Here is a 15848-nt window from a genome sequence, read left to right as displayed (position 1 = left end):
CTGGAAAGATGCCAAGTGGCTCTAGTCGACCGCCGTCCGCAAACTTCGGAGGGTCCGGTCAGCGGTGGAGGTGGGGCAGCGGGGTGGGGCACACAGGGAGAAAGTGTCTTTCTAGAGAAGTGAGTTCCGGGATTCGTTTCCAGAGGTGGAGACGGAGGTAGTCGGTTAGGTGAGTTTTGGGTTCTGGGTGTATTTTGGGGCCAGGGAGATCGCGTTGGGGCTTTTGTGTTCCGGAGCGCGGCGGGGTCGGTGTTGGGGGAAGGAGTGGGAGTTTTCCATGGCGTGGGGTGGGGGTGTTAACGTGTTGAAGGATCATTTGCGGGATCCGTTTTGGGGGTTCCCTGGGCAGTGAGGACTCTTGGGATTTCGCGTTGGGACGTGTCGGGAAGTCTGTTCCAGTATCGCGTGGAGAGTTGTCTGCATTGGGGTGCCCGTGGTTAGAGAAGTGAGTCGTGGGGGTCGGTGTCGGAGGCTGCTTTTGGGGAGTTCCGTGTTTATTGTTTATGATACAGTTACTTTTATGGATGGAGTTTGTCTCCAACTTTACTGTATATTCATATTAAAAGTTTACTTTCAGGTCATCCAAGCTATAAATCAAACTACAAGTCAAGACGAAAACAGTAACTAGAAAATCCCCCGTTTGTTTGGCAGTTAAATCATACGCTTGTAATTAATCCGTAAGCACAAACAAATCATAGTGGAAATACTTTGAATTGCATTTTAATAATAATCCTACATGTCAACCCTTGCGGAATTCATCTAAAGAAGTCAGTGGAGGGAATTTATAGCCTTAAATGCATAGATTAGAAAAGAAACCAAACCCGTTGCCATCGAGTCGACTCCGACTCATAGAAGCAAGGATGAAAATCAGAGGATAAGCATTTATCTCGAAAGTTGTCTTTTTTGTACTTTATCGATTATTGGAAATGCTGGTGGCTTTGTGCAGTTGGTGGAGAAACTTTTTCTTTGATCTGTGAGCGTTTAATATTGGAATCATCTGAGCTTAAAGATTAAATAGCACTCATCAGGCCCTGGTCTTTTCTTTTTTTTAAAAGGACATTCTCAAGCATATACAAGAGTAGGAAAAAAACTATATGTGTCCTTCGCTCAGTCAACTCATGACCAATTTTATTCATCTTTATCCTCCTCCACTTATTCTCTCTGGAGAATTTCATAGCAAATCTAAAGTTTTCGTGTCCTTTCACTTATAAATATTCCATTGTCCATTTCTTAACTGAGCAACCAAAAAAAAAAAAAAAAAAAACACTGTGGCCCTGTAGTTGATTCTGACTCATAGGGACCTTATAGGACAGAGTAGAAATGCCCCATAGGGTTTCCAAGGAGCGTCTGTAGGATTCCAGCTGCTGACTTTTTGGTTAGAAGCGGAGCTCTTAACTTCTCAATTTAATATCCAGCCACAGTAATTACTAACATTTGGTATATTTACTTTTGTGTGTGTGTGTGTGTGTGATATTTCTTTACTTTTGCAGAAATACAGGGTGATATGCATACGTAGGGGCTCTGGTGGTACAGTGGTTATGCATTTGGCAGCTAACCAAAATGTCGGCAGTTTGAATCCACCAGCTGCTCCTTGGAAACACAATGGACCAGTTCTACTCTGTCCTATAGAGTTGCTATGAGTTGAAATCGACTCAGCAATGGATTTGGTTTGGTTTTATGTATACGTAATTACTTTTTTATATAAAAACTTTTTAAATGAAAGTAATGTGCTTTTTTTGCTGTGTATATTATGGACATTCTTTTATTTCAGTAAATATGGATTATACTGTTAAATAATTACATAATATTCCATTAGGTGGATTATGATTTTTCATTCAGTTAATTCTCTATTAGACTTGTTGCCATTGAGTCAATTCCAACTCATAGTGACCGTGTAGGACAGAGCAGAACTGCCCCATAGGATTTCCTAGGCTGTAAATTTTTACAGAAGCAGACTGCCACATCTTTTTCCTTCAGAGCAGCTGGTGGGTTTGAACTGCTGACTTTCAGTTAGCAGCCCACCACTTAACCACTCCGCCACCAGGACTCCTTAATACTCTTATTAGTGGACTTCAATAATACCTTTATATTCCTTTTCGGTTACTTTCTTTTTTTTTCCTTTGTATAAATTATGAAAACAAAACGTTGGGTGAGAAGTGATGCTTATATTGAAACATCAGTACGTAATGTGAGAATATTTTCGGCAATGCTCTACTATGTAACACTAACACACAGTGTTTATGTAAGGGAATGTTATCATTTTTCATATCTGTCATTTTTTCATGTCATTTCCAATTTGATTAAACTCTCATTTTCACACAAATAAAACTGCAATTTCAATTACTTGGGTTTTCTGAGTCTACTTAATATTGGGGAAATATTGATGATTTGCCTCATTTTTCTCCTGTATTTATTCTTGTTTTTTGATTCTTTTCTCTAATTGCATTGGGTCGTGGCCAGACCAATGATGAATGAGAATGGTGATAGGAACCCTTTCCGTGTTTCGTAGGAGTGCTTCCAAAATGGCGCTGGCTCTCAGTTGGGCATATACGTTTAATTTTTTGTTTTTGTTTTGGTTTAGATCATTTCCTTTTTCTTTTGGAAAGAAAGTGTTAACAGCTACAACTAAAGCCCCAACTCCATTTCTTCCTCTTCTTTGCCAGAAATAACCACTACTTTGAAATTTGACATTATATTCATGCTTATTTTTGAACTTTTAAATGTGTGTTGTCTACAAACAATATATAATATTTTTTGTATATTTAAAATTTTACACAAATGGTGTTATACTTTATATATCTTACTACATGAAATATATAGTTTTTGTTTTTTTTAAAGTCAGTCTAAGGAAGTAGCCACTGCAGTCCTAGCTTATGATGGGTTTATAACAAAAGCAATACAGATTTTATTAAATGTTTTTCAGTATCAGTTTAAATGGTCATGCGGCTTTTCTCTCCTAACTTACTAATTTATTTTCTTGGACGGGGTTGGTTGCCAACCTAAACTCCACGCCCCCTTTCTATTTTTTTTTTTAGGTAGTCATTTTCTGGGAGTTTGACCTTAACTTCAGTTCAGTAGGAACTCCACATTAGTCTTAGCAATTAGAGTGGTTCCATTGCAATGTTCCAGGCATGAGCATTTGGTGCAGTTCAGATCTATTAGACATGAGGGGAAATCTGCCAAGGAGCTTTGGGAAATGGTTGGATCCTGGATTTTCAAACCCCAGATCTCATTTCCATCTCATTCATTCATCACCACCTCTTCCTACCTCTCTTCTTCCCATGAGGGACTCTACATTTAGCTTGTGAACCTGTAAAGTTCTAGTAGTAGTAGCATCAGACGTCCTCTAACTTCAGGAGGAGGAGAGAGAATCTATGAGGCAGAGGTCGGACATACCTCCTCTCTCCAGCGTTTTTACTAATTCTGACACCAGCCGTCCTCCCCATGGCACTCTCTAATGCTCTTCTGGGTTCGATAATTTATTGCAGTGGCGACACTGAAGTCACAGACCATACTTACAGTTAAGTGGCTTATTAAAGAAATAATAGGGTACAACTTGGGATCAGGATCAGCTAGCTATAACTCAGGATCAGGATCAGAAGCATACAGGCAAAGTCTGGAAGACTCCCCCAAAGAGGAAAGCACATCCCTGTCTTCTAAAGTGCAGGACAGCTCTCTCAGCTCCTCTTGGTCTTGCAGACAAGCAGGCCCTTCTCTGGTGTGCATGCCCCCTCTCAGCTCTCTAAGGAGAGGCTCCTTGATCCCCTCAGGACAGGCCTCTCTACCTTTGACCTCCCTGCCATCGGCTTCTTCACTGATCACTGACCCAGCTGACAGCCAGTGTAGCAATTTTGTTTAGCTTTCTTAACAGCATGCCTAGCAGCAGGTTTCTGCTGTCACCACCGACTCTGCCACAGGGCCCCTTCCAGTTCTCTTGCTGTCTTCAGGGTTACAGCTCTTAATCCATGTTACAGCTCTTCTAGGAGGTTCCTCACCTCCTTTCTCTTGTTGCCTCTCTTGCCTTTTCTCCTTTCTTTCCGAAACTTCTAGTGGGGTTGGCTGCATATATAAGCAAACCCTTGGTCAATTTCAAGACATGGCCCTTTCTGGAGGGCCACAAACTAAGCAATCCCCTTGTTGAACGTTCGCATAGTCTATAGTATATTGACCAATCCATGCAAGGTGCATAAAATAGACCAATCACAGGGCGGGCTGCAGCCCGGGGCCAGAGAAGAAGTATCAAACCATCAAGTTGTTTATAGCTTGCTCAGGAAATGTCAATCAACCTGGATAAAAGAAACAAACTCTGGGGTAGAAAACTAGGGCAAAGGTAACTCCTTAGGGCTTAGGGGGAAAATCTCTCAAGCTGTTTTTCCAAAGAACGAAGGCAAAAGGACACATAAAGGGACTCATTTACCGCAATGCCATTTTTATTGGCTGGCACTGCAGGGAGGCTAGACTAAAGGGTTGGAGTGGGACAGAGTGTTCTCAGGATTAGAGATGGGATTGCTATGCATGTTCACCAGTGTGTTTACCAATGGGTCAGAGTGATTTGGAGATGAGCTCTCTGGGTTTGGAGGATGCAGGGGAGCTAGAGAGAGAATCTTTCAGAATGACTTGCTGCTTCATGGGGTGAAAGCAGAATTCAAGTTGACCTCACAGTGATGGCATTCTCAGAGTGTGAGTCTCTAGCATAGCGAGATCTTGGCTGTTGGAAAGACTGATCTCTGATCTGCTGCTTCTAGGGCAAGGACGGGCTGCATTTGTATTCCTGATTGGGCGGACACAACTGACTGGGTATGTATACTTTTACAAGAGCTGATTCCTTGGGCTCAATTTTTGCAGCTGGAGCACAGTATGATGCACTGAGAAGTAAAGTTCTTAAAGGGAGCGGGAAAGAGAAGAAATTTGTTTTGTGAAGCCCTTGACTGAGGGAAAAGTAATAATGGAGAGATGCAGATGTGGATCAAATTCCCACACTGCTACATAGGAGGGATGTTACCCTGGGTAGCATACTGCATCTCAGCAAGCCTCAGCATACTCATGTGTAAAATGGAGATAATAGTACTTTATAGAATTGTATTGAGGATTAAATAAAACCATGCTTATGATTGGTTAGTACTTTGGTCTTCAAACTAGGGTAATTGTCCCAGTGCCATATAAAAAGAATTTTAGAAGTATATGGGCACAGGTGATTTTACAGCAGTTTTCAGAGCTACCCCTTCTGTATGTTGTCTTTCCTAAAGTTAATCTATGTGAGAAGTTGTCAGTGGACAAGACCGTGAGCTGATTTTGATTTCCCATCTCTTCTTTCATATCTGCTGTCTTCAGACTTTACCAAAAAAAAAAAAAAAAAAAAAAAAGGCATTCCACTTGCCCTTCCGTATCTTCCTATGGAGACTGCCTTGTGATGTAAAAGCCTCCAGGGTGTTAAAGAGACAGATGGAATACCGAGGCCTTATGTTAGGATGAAGGAGCCCTGGTGGCACAGTGGTTAATGTGCGTGACTACTTACCAAAAGGTTGGTGGTTCGAAATCACCAGTGGCTCCACGGGAGAAAGATGTGGCAGTCTGCTTCCGTAAAGATTTACAGCTTTGGAAATTCTTTGGGGTCGCTATGAATTGGAGTCGACTACGACGGCAGTGGGTGGTGGTGGTGGTATGTTGGGGTGAGTCCACATGGAAAGAGAGACCAATGGTTGTGCTCCCAGGAGTATATCTTCTTATAATTGAATTTCCTCTTTAATCCACAGGTTCTAGACTACAGGAATAAGACATTTTAATAGAAGAAGAAGGTCCTGGGTTTGGGAGATCATTGTTTCTGGTAACAGACTGACCTGAAGTATCTACCACAATTTCCAGACAGGTCTAGAGAAGACAGAAAACAGAATATACCCAAGAGCCACTGGTCCTTTCTTAAGAACAGAAGAAAATGACCAAGGCACAGGTGAGGTTTGTTTGACCTATTTTACCTTTATTCTCAGTGGATTTATGTAAGCTTATAAAAGATAGATTGAATGAGACAGGATCTGTTGATAAAAAGAGGGTCTGGCAGAAATTAAGTTTAGGTTATAATCTTAGAATAGGACAAGTTAGGAAGTGAGGTACAGAGGCCATAGAGTTCATACAAAGTTCTTAACATTCGAACATAGATTAGGTGTGGTACAGTGAATTACTTAATACGGCTCTTCTAGGCATGCATGTTCTTGTAATGCCTACACAATGATTACGTGGAACTATGCAAATAAGGTGCTTGTGGCCCACCAAGGGGATTGGACAACTTATTAACAATGTAAATAAGGTGCCTGGAACCCTTGTGGGGATGGGACCATGCAAATAAGGTGTATGGAACTCTAATGAGGGGATTGATCAGTTTTGCCATCCTGCTAGACTTAAAAAGAGAGCCAATCCCAGAGCAGAGGAGGACCTCACTACCAAGAAGAAGAAGAGCCAGGAGTAGAGCGTGTCCTTTAGACCCAGGGTCCCTGCGCTGAGAGGCTCCTAGACCCAGGAGAGAGAGAGCTATAACACCAGAGAAGGCATGAGACTGTGAGAAGCGGCAGCAAGTGTGGCAGAGAAACAGCAGCAGCAGAACCAGGAAATTGATAAGAGATGGCGGTAGGCTTCCCAGCACACAGTGCAAGGTAGCTGCAGTGAGAGTGCTGACTCATGGAGTAAGTGCCTCAGCGCAGGAGGCTTCCTTGTGGAGTGGTGTGCCTCCAGGCACTTATCTGTGGAGCTAAAGAGCTTTGTTAACACTTACCTCAGCAGGGCTGAGGCCAGGCCGAGAGGAGCCTGTCCTCTGGAGGCGAGCGCGAAGGCCCAGGCCCAGGCCCAGGCCCAAGTAGGGCCTGGTGGCAGAGGCCTGCCTGCGAGCATGGCCAGAGAAAAAGCTGTCCTGATTGAAGAACTATATCCTGAGTTGTACCTGTTACTTCTCTAATAAACTCCATGACTGAGTATCATTGTTCGTGAGTTCTTTGTGGCCATTGCAGTGAATTAATGAACCCAGCAGAGAAGCAGATAGTGTTGTGGGAGGGATGACTGATGTCAGAATTGGTAGAAAGGTTGGAGAGAGGAGGTACGTCTGACTTCCACTTTATAGGAATTGCCTTTGCACTGATGCTGCTCTTGATTCTCTCTCCTTCCCCTTGTGAAGTTAGACTAGGTCTGATGCCACAATGCCATTTTTACAGTGAGTGACTGTGTAAGACTCTGTGAGTTGACTAAGTTATCAATTTGTGTGTACTTAAAAAAAATGTTTTTGTTCAAAATATACATCAATTCAACAATTTTTACATGTACAATTCAGTGACATTGGTTATATTCTTCAAGTTGTGCAGCCATTCTCACCCTCGTTTTTTGAGTTGTTCCTTCCTCATTAATATAAATTCACTGCCCCCTAAGGTTCCTATCTAATCTTTTGAGTTGCTATTGTTAATTTGATCCCATATAGATCTTAAAAGAGCACAATCCTCAAGGTATACATTCTTACTAATTACTAATTAAACTGTTGTTTGGTTTAAAGAAGACTGCAGGGGATATTTTTTGTTTAAGGTTTAAAGATTATCTCAGGGCAGTGGTTTTGGGAGCCTCTGGCTCCAGAAAATCTGGATTCTGTGAGAATCTGAAATTATGTTTCTCATTTTTTGCCTTTTGATCAGGATTCTTTTATAGATTCTTTGAACAAAATGTTCACTAATGGTAGCTGGGCACCATCTGGTTCTTCTGGTCTCATGGCCAAGAGGGCGGGTATTCATGGAGACAGTTACACATTCCATTTCCTCCTCCTATTCCTTACTCTCCTTTTTCCTCTATTGCTCCAAGTGAGTAGAGACCAATTGTTGTACCTTGGATGGCTGCTTGCAAGCTTTTAAAACCCCAACACTACACAACAGACTAAGAGGTAAAACATAAGCACTAAATGTGATATTAAGCCAATTAATTGGAGTGTCACATGAAACCATGACTCTCAACTTCCAAACCAAGAAACCAAATACTATAAGCTGTTTGCTTGTACATAAGCAGCCTCAACAGCTTTTATTTGTTTTTGTTGTTGTAAAAATATGTATCACACAGCATTTACCAATTCAACGTTTTATAGGTGTATAGCTTATTGACATCAATTACATTAATCGGCTGTGTGTGTGTACTTTTCCTGGCAGTCAGTGTCTGAGGCTGGATTCTCTAGAGAAGCAAAACCAGCAAAGCATATAAATACATACAGAGAGAGATTTGTGTCAAGGAAATGGCTCATGCAGTTGTAGAGGCTGGATGTCCCAAGTCCGTGGGTCAGGATAGAGGCTTCTCCTGATTCGTGTAGCCACAGGGGCTGACCAACCCAAGATCAGCAGGTCAGAGAGCAGGGCTGTTGCTCACGGGCTGTGAAGATCAACGAATCCCAAGATCAGCAGGCAAGACCGCTGGTAAGCTGCTAGCTCAAGACCCAAGAACTAGAGGTCAGACCAACAGGAGCTAGCTGTAGGATCCAGACCAAGCAAAAGCCCACGAGCCTTGCCAGAATGTCCGCTTATATTCGGTGCAGACCACTCGCCCAAGGAACTCCCTTTCAACTTATGGGCTACTCACAGCAGATCCCATCATGGAGGTGATCACATTATATCAAATTTCATCATGGAAGTGATCACAACATCATACAACTGCCAAACTATATCATAACTGCCAAACCACTGAGAATTATGGCCCAGCCAAGTTGACACACAACTTGAACCATCATAGTAACAAGAAAAACGTGAAAAGTTACATGATTTGCAATGTCTGTGAGGAGAAAGCAAACCAGGTCTTTAGGGGAAGTAAACATTGCATTGCTCTTGGGTCTTTAAAATTTTTCAGAGTAAGCTAAGGGGATAATGGCAAAGCAAAACTCAGTTGGAAAAAAATTACTCAAAAACAGTTTCGTTTGACGGTGGAGACTTCTGGTAGTCTGACTTTACCCAGGAATAAAGCTGGAATTATCCAGTAGAATAAATGGGCTAATTGACCTGCAAATGGTCCTCTATGAAAAAAAATTTTCCCAACCTGATTTTTGTCATTGTTTTGGCAGGAGACAGCTGAAGGTTCAATTCTTTGATAAAACATTGACAGTACGGATATTGCCAGTGCTAAATTTGTCCCTTCTTAACCCCATATTCAATAAATAAAGTCACAGCCAATTATTCTTGTTTTGATTTTCATATTTTTAATGACTCAAATGATACATTTGCATATAAGAGATTTAAGCAAACAAGTATTTATAGAAACGGACAATATCGCCTGTTCTTTCCTGCCCAGCTACCGGTCTAAAAGTAACAAATATGAATAGTTTGGGTCTCCATCCAGTCCTGTTCTTTGACTATACATGTGGTTGTTAAATGCTTGGCTGCCAACTAAAAGGTTGGCAGTTGAAACCACACAGCAGCTCTGTGGGAGAAAGACCTGGTGATCTGCTTCCGTAAAGATTAAAGGCTAGGAAACCCTCTGGGACAGTTCGGCTCTGTCACGTGGGGTGGCTATAAGTTGAAAACAACTTGACAGCACCTAACAACAAAAGAATATGTCTTGTTTATGTGTATACTTATATAAACTTTTATATATATACGTGTACTTATATACTTATAATTGTGTGTACTATTAAGAATTTTTACATGTTTTCAGTCATAAACTATATACTACTTGGGCACTTGAATTTTGTCATTTAAGAGAATGACTTGGAATGAGTATGTGTACATCACCTCATTGATTTTAATGTTTGCATGGTATTACACAGCATGGTGTTGCTGTATTACCCTGTTTTCTTTTGATGGGAATTTAGATTACTGATGGTTTCTCACTATTGTAAACAATGAAATAATGAACATTCTTACTGTACATTGCTTTGTTGTTGTTACTTGCTGTTGAGTCAGTTCTGACTCATGGTGACTCCATGTGTTGCAGAGTAGAACGGCTCCATAGCGTTTTCTTGATTATAATTTTAATGAAAGCAGGTTGCTAGGCCTTTTGTTACACAGTATTGCTGGTTGGGTTTGAACTGCCTAACGTTAGCAGTTGAGCACAGAGTTTGCACCAGCTAGGGACCTTGCACATACTTTTACATATGTGCAGATATTTTTTTTAAGTATTTTTTTTGGCTTAGAAGAACTAACTAGGGGAAATCCATGGCCCTATGGTAGGTGAAATACCGCAGTGTGCTGAATTTATCATGGGGCAAATGAGCAGAACATGTTCCTGTCCGTGTTTTCCACATCATATATTGATATCCATCTCAGATTGCATTGGAATGTGTTATTCCAGGGATCATTATCATTTGAGGATGTGGCTGTGGGTTTCACCTGGGAGGAGTGGCAGTTACTGGACCCTTCTCAGAAAGACCTGTACAAGGAGGTGATGTTGGAGAACTACAACAACTTGGTATCAGTAGGTAAGGACAGCATCACGGGGTCGCTAACTGGGGGTTCCATCAATCATTTTTTTCTTTTTCATTTTGTGAAATCTGAAGGGCTTTATAAATACTTAATGTTTAGACTAAAACTTTGTAGGTCATAGACTTCTATTCTCCTCTCTGGCCCTAGACTGTGTGCTTCCACTCCTGAGTAAAAGGTTTTTATTTAGCAATTTACAAGTAATGTGGTCGCTGAAATATAATCTTGTCCAGTTATCCTAGCATGAATATTTGGTGCCAAGTGTTCAGTGAGTTCCTATTTACAGGATACCCAGCTACCAAACCAGATTCAATCTTTAAGTTGGAGCAAAGAGAAACACCATGGATAGTGGAGGGAGCAATCCACAGTCAGAGCAGTCCAGGTGAGTAACAAGCAAGACAATGGGCAGAGATGACAATAAAATCCCAGGTGGTCAGTAAAGGGTCGACACTTTAGAAACATTGTTTAGAGAACTTTTTTTATACCACCAGATGACTCAGAAATCTAATCAACTCCTTTAACCTCTCTGATCTTTATTAGGGCTGTTTTTCTTTGCTGGCTATTAAGGGACTCTGTCTCCCGTTTTTTCACTTCTGAGTCTGACCGCAGTCTGTTTATGTAGGACCTTGATTTCTTGCCTGGTTCCATTCTTCCCGGCATCCTCATGTCTTCTTTTCTGTGGCAGTCACACTTCCTGTTGTCCAGCTTCCTGGCTATGAAATTCCCCCACTTTGCTCCTGCAGATAACCTCGCACTCAGCACTGCTGTCTACTTGTTCATATCTCTGCCCCTTTTTGAAAGGGTTGATTTTCCTTCTTGACAATCCACCTCAGCTTAGTTCGTTAAAAAAAGCACACACGTTTCATATCTCAGGGCAACTCTATCTACTTATTCTCATGCTGCAACCCTGGCTTCCCAGATTCATTTTTTTTTTTTAATCTGCTTGATTCTCATGTTCAGAGTTCAGTGCATTCACAGTTCTAAGCTCTCTGTTCTCTGATGGAGACTTCCAAATTGACGCTTCCCCTTGTAATATCTAATCTGTACTCCATCCCCCGTATTTTTTCAGCCAACAGGGCAGCTGCCCTATATTTCCTACCTCCTATATGAGAAACTCAAATTCTCCATTCTCCCTGATAATTTCTTTTCCCCATCATGGAATGTACTCATATGTACCCCTAATTTCACTGCAGTTCTATTGTGACATGAACTACAGTATTAGATCTTCTGACCCTAACTTTCTGGAGTTAGGGCTGTTCATCACATTGTTCTTGAATGGAGGATTATGTGTTTCCTTTTTGTTTTTTAATTTTTATTTTGTTTTTTTAATCAGGAGTGTGTGTAGAGTATGTGAGAATTTTTTTTAACCTATAAGCTTTGTGTTTTGAATTTCTGTTCCTGACTTGTTAGCAGTGGGAGGGACCTGAGCATATGAAGTTTGAAAGGCTTCCTAGGTGATTCTGCTTGGACTGATACAGTTGAAGAACCACCACACTAGTGTTTTGAGACACATTCAGATGTAATGAAAGGCAGAAACACCTGCCAGGCGTGACATCTCAAACTTGATGTTCCTCAAAACGGAGGACCTGATTCCCTGTAAATGCCAAACCTACACCCCTAGTCTTCCTCATCTTAGTAAATGGCCCCAGCGCTACATAAAAAATTAGGCTGCATACCAAGGAACTGTCCTACTTCTCTTTACTACCTCCAGCATTTGTTCTGACAGTGAGTCATATTTTTCTTCTCCCTCCTTGCCTTTCCTTTTCTCCTCTAGACTATAGCCTTTTTTTTTTGGTTTACTCTCAGTTTTTTTTTCTTATTGTGCTTTAGGTGAAAGTTTATAGCTCAAGTTAATTTTCATACAAAAATTTATACACATATTGTTTTGTGACATTAGTTGCAATCCCCCTGTATGCTGTGTTTATCCATCATCATGGTAGTTAGTCATGCACAAGCTACTGTTATCTCTTGCCTGAATTCTGCCATAGCCTCCTATCTATTCTCTTTTACAGTTTCATCTCCCCAATTCATTCTCTGTAAAACAGTCATGTGAACTTTGAAATGGTCAATTCAGAACTTGTTTTTCTACCAAAAGTGTTCAGTGGTTTACTGACATTGTTCTTAGCATAAATTCGGTTTCTACCAAAGTCTTCCTACAAAATATATAAGTTCTCAGTAGTGCCTACCTTTCCAAACTTATCTAGTCCTACTTCAACAAGCTCAGGGTATCCCAAGTACACCATCTATCTTAGGTTTCATAATCATGCCCAAATTTTTTTCCCTTTGGGTTTTTGCATCATGTTTTCCTTTTTGATTGTTCTTCATCTAGTTCTTTACATAACACGCTCATTCTTATCCTATGATATCAGCTCAACTTCCCGTCTCTTGTGGATGAATATATAAGATTGACTTACCACTTCTCTCTTACCTTTTTATTACCATTTTTCACATTCTGTAATTTTCTTATTTCTTTGCTTACCTGTTGATTTTTCTAACTTGACTAGAGTGAAAGTTCCGTAAAGACAGATAGTATTAGTTACTTTAATGTCTCAAACACCAGCTTGTTCAATGAATGTTTGTTGGTTGAACAGATCCATCCCCTGCAATCCTGGGTTAAATTGCCTTCTTTTGTGCTATTCCAATAGTAATTTTTTTTCTATTTCTACTTCTTTCTCCATTTTGCAAAGTTCTGTTTTGGAAACAGAGCCCTGGTGGCACAGTGGTTAAGTGTTCGGCTGCTAACCAAAAGGTCAGCTGTTCAAATCCACCAGCCGCTCCTTGGAAACCCTATGGGGCAGTTCTACTCTGTCCTGTTGGGTTGCTTTGAGTCAGAATCAACTTGATGGTGACAGGTTTGGGTTTTTTTTTTTGAAAGCAGCCTACGTTATATTTATTCATTGTAGACTATCTATTGTTGTTTCTACAGTAGTTGGTTTTTCTTTTCCTGTTTTTTATAATACTTTTTTTTCGGAGGGTACATTTTCACCGGGTACAATTATTATGACTGGTATCTTATAAGACCCATCCCAAACCATGGCATTTTTGTGTCTTTTTCCCTCTGAAATGATTGTGGATGTTTTCATTGTTCTTTTTCCTAGAAAAAATATGGGCGATTGACCATATGCAGCAGCACCCAGAAAACCAAAACGAGCTTAAAAGTTTGGAAAGATGTCTGCAAAGTTTTGCACTTGGAGATAATTTTGGTTTAAGCAAAAATCTGGTTCCTTCAACACAGAGGCACAATATGGTTGACTCACATTGTGGAAATCTGAAACCTCATTTAGATTTTGTTACCCAGAATAGAAGAGATGCAAGAAACGATTCGGATAAATTTAGTGATTACGGGAAATCATCTGTCCGCCTGAAGCATGATAAAGCTTCTTCTGGAATTAAATACCATGGATGTGTTAAACCCAGTAATACTAAGTCACAGCTTAATAACCATCAAAAAACTAGCACAGAAGAGAAGCCACATGAATGCAGTGAATGTGGGAAAGTCTTCTCCAGAAAGTCACTGCTCTTGATACATCAGAGAATTCATACGGGAGAGAAACCCTGTGTGTGCAGTGAATGTGGGAAAGCCTTCACTTGGAAGAGCCGGCTCAAGAGACATCAGCAGTCTCATACTGGAGAGAAACTCTATAGATGCAATGAGTGTGGTAAATCATTTTCCCAGAAGGCATACCTCATTGTACATCAGAGACTTCACACAGGAGAGAAGCCTTATGAATGCAGTGAATGTGGAAGAAGCTTTGTTTTTAAATCAGACCTGACCAAGCATCAAAGAATTCATACAGGAGAGAGACCTTATAAATGTAGTGAATGTGAAAAAGCCTTTAGAAGCAAGTCTGAGCTCATTCAACATCAACGAACTCATACTAGGGAGAGACTGTATGGATGCAGTGAATGTGGCAAAGATTTTACCCACATGTCATTCCTTATTAAACATAAGGAAACTCATGCAAAAGAGAAGGCAATAAATTCAGTGAAGGTGAGAAAACCTTCAGGGAGACATAGCTCTTTATACATGTGTCAACTTATACAGGAACAGAACCCTATGAATACAGTGCCTTTGGAAATGCTTTCTTCAGGAACTCAGCCTTTAAACATCTGTGAGCTTCAAGGAGGTAAAAATGTAGTGATTGTGGAACAGCCTTTTCAGGAAGTCAGGCCTCAGTACATAATCGGGAATTTTCACAGGGAGTAAACCTTGCAAATGCAGTGAAGGTGACAACCCCTTCAGTAATAAATTATGTCTTACATGTTACACACATTATTTAGGGAAATGATGGAAATTCTATCATAAACTTATCTCCTGTATCACATTTTTATACCTTTAGAATCTGGGAAATGCTTTTCCAATAAATGAAATTTTTATGAACACCAGGAATGGCGTTATAATGAAAAAGTGAATATAATGAATGTGGAAATACAACTGTATTAGTTTCTTATTGATGTAACATACTATCACAAATTTGAACTTAATGTGACACACATTTATTATCTTATAGTTAATGGAGATTAGAAGTCCAAAATGGATCTCACTGGACTAAGAGCTGTGTTTCTTTCTTCAGCCTCTAGGGAAGAATCCTACATTCCTTGGCTAATGGTTCCTTTCCATCTTTGAAGCCGGCAGAGGCTGTTCAGGTCTTCCCTGTGACACTGACTCTTCTGCCTCCCTCTTCCTCAGTTAAGGACTCTTGTGATTACATTGGGACTACCAGGATAATACAGGATAATTTCCCTATTTTAAGATCAGTTTATTAGCAATCTTAACATCATCTACTATTTTAAGTCTGCTTTGCTGTGGTGGTGCAGTGGTTAAGTGTTTGGCTGCTAACCAAAAGGGCGGCAGTTTGAAACCAGTGGCTCTTTGGAAACCCTATGGGGCAGTTCTTTGCTGTCCTATAGGGTCGCTAAGAGTCGAAAATCGACTCGACAGCGGTGGAGTTGTTTTCAATTTTTGCTATGTAATGGAACATATTTACTGTGTCTTGGGATTAGGACATGGACTTTTTGGGGAGGCCACTATTCTGTCTACTATGGTCCATACCATGGCCACCAATGATTCATGTCCATTCCACGTGCAAAAATATCTTTACCCTATTCCAGTATCCCCAAAATCTCACTCCCATTACAACATCAGCTCAAAATCTCATTTAAATTTTGTCAATTCAAAAGTCTGTAAACTCATACTAATCATTTATATCAGGTATGGTTGAAGTTCTGGGTATGGGTTCACCTTGAGACATAATTCCTCTTCATATGTGAGCCTGTGAAATTCAAAAATTAAGTTCTGTAGTCCCAAAATAGTTCATTCTACCTGCTACTTGAATTCTCCTTTGCTATATAATATATTCACATGTTCCGGGGATTAGGATCTGGCCATTTTTGGGAGGACATTATTCTGTCTATCACAACAACTTCATG

General features: G+C 40.6%; 1 protein-coding gene across 1 annotated transcript; it reads left to right on the top strand.

Annotated features, from left to right (window-relative positions):
• Nucleotides 1–85: 85 nt before the first annotated feature.
• Nucleotides 86–14955, top strand: LOC111821506 (zinc finger protein 577-like). The gene is given in 7 exon segments (XM_023736457.1): nucleotides 86–169; nucleotides 4746–4797; nucleotides 5863–5947; nucleotides 10291–10417; nucleotides 10705–10800; nucleotides 13517–14578; nucleotides 14581–14955. Coding segments are annotated over 5 exon segments (1419 nt in total). The 5' UTR covers nucleotides 86–169; nucleotides 4746–4797; nucleotides 5863–5932; the 3' UTR covers nucleotides 14700–14955.
• Nucleotides 14956–15848: the final 893 nt, after the last annotated feature.

Source organism: Trichechus manatus, unplaced genomic scaffold (assembly GCF_000243295.1).
Source record: "Trichechus manatus latirostris isolate Lorelei unplaced genomic scaffold, TriManLat1.0 scaffold00087, whole genome shotgun sequence".
In the NCBI taxonomy this organism is placed as follows: Eukaryota; Metazoa; Chordata; class Mammalia; order Sirenia; family Trichechidae; genus Trichechus; species Trichechus manatus.
Note: the sequence above shows the minus strand (reverse complement) of the source record. Positions and strands in the feature narration are given on the sequence as shown.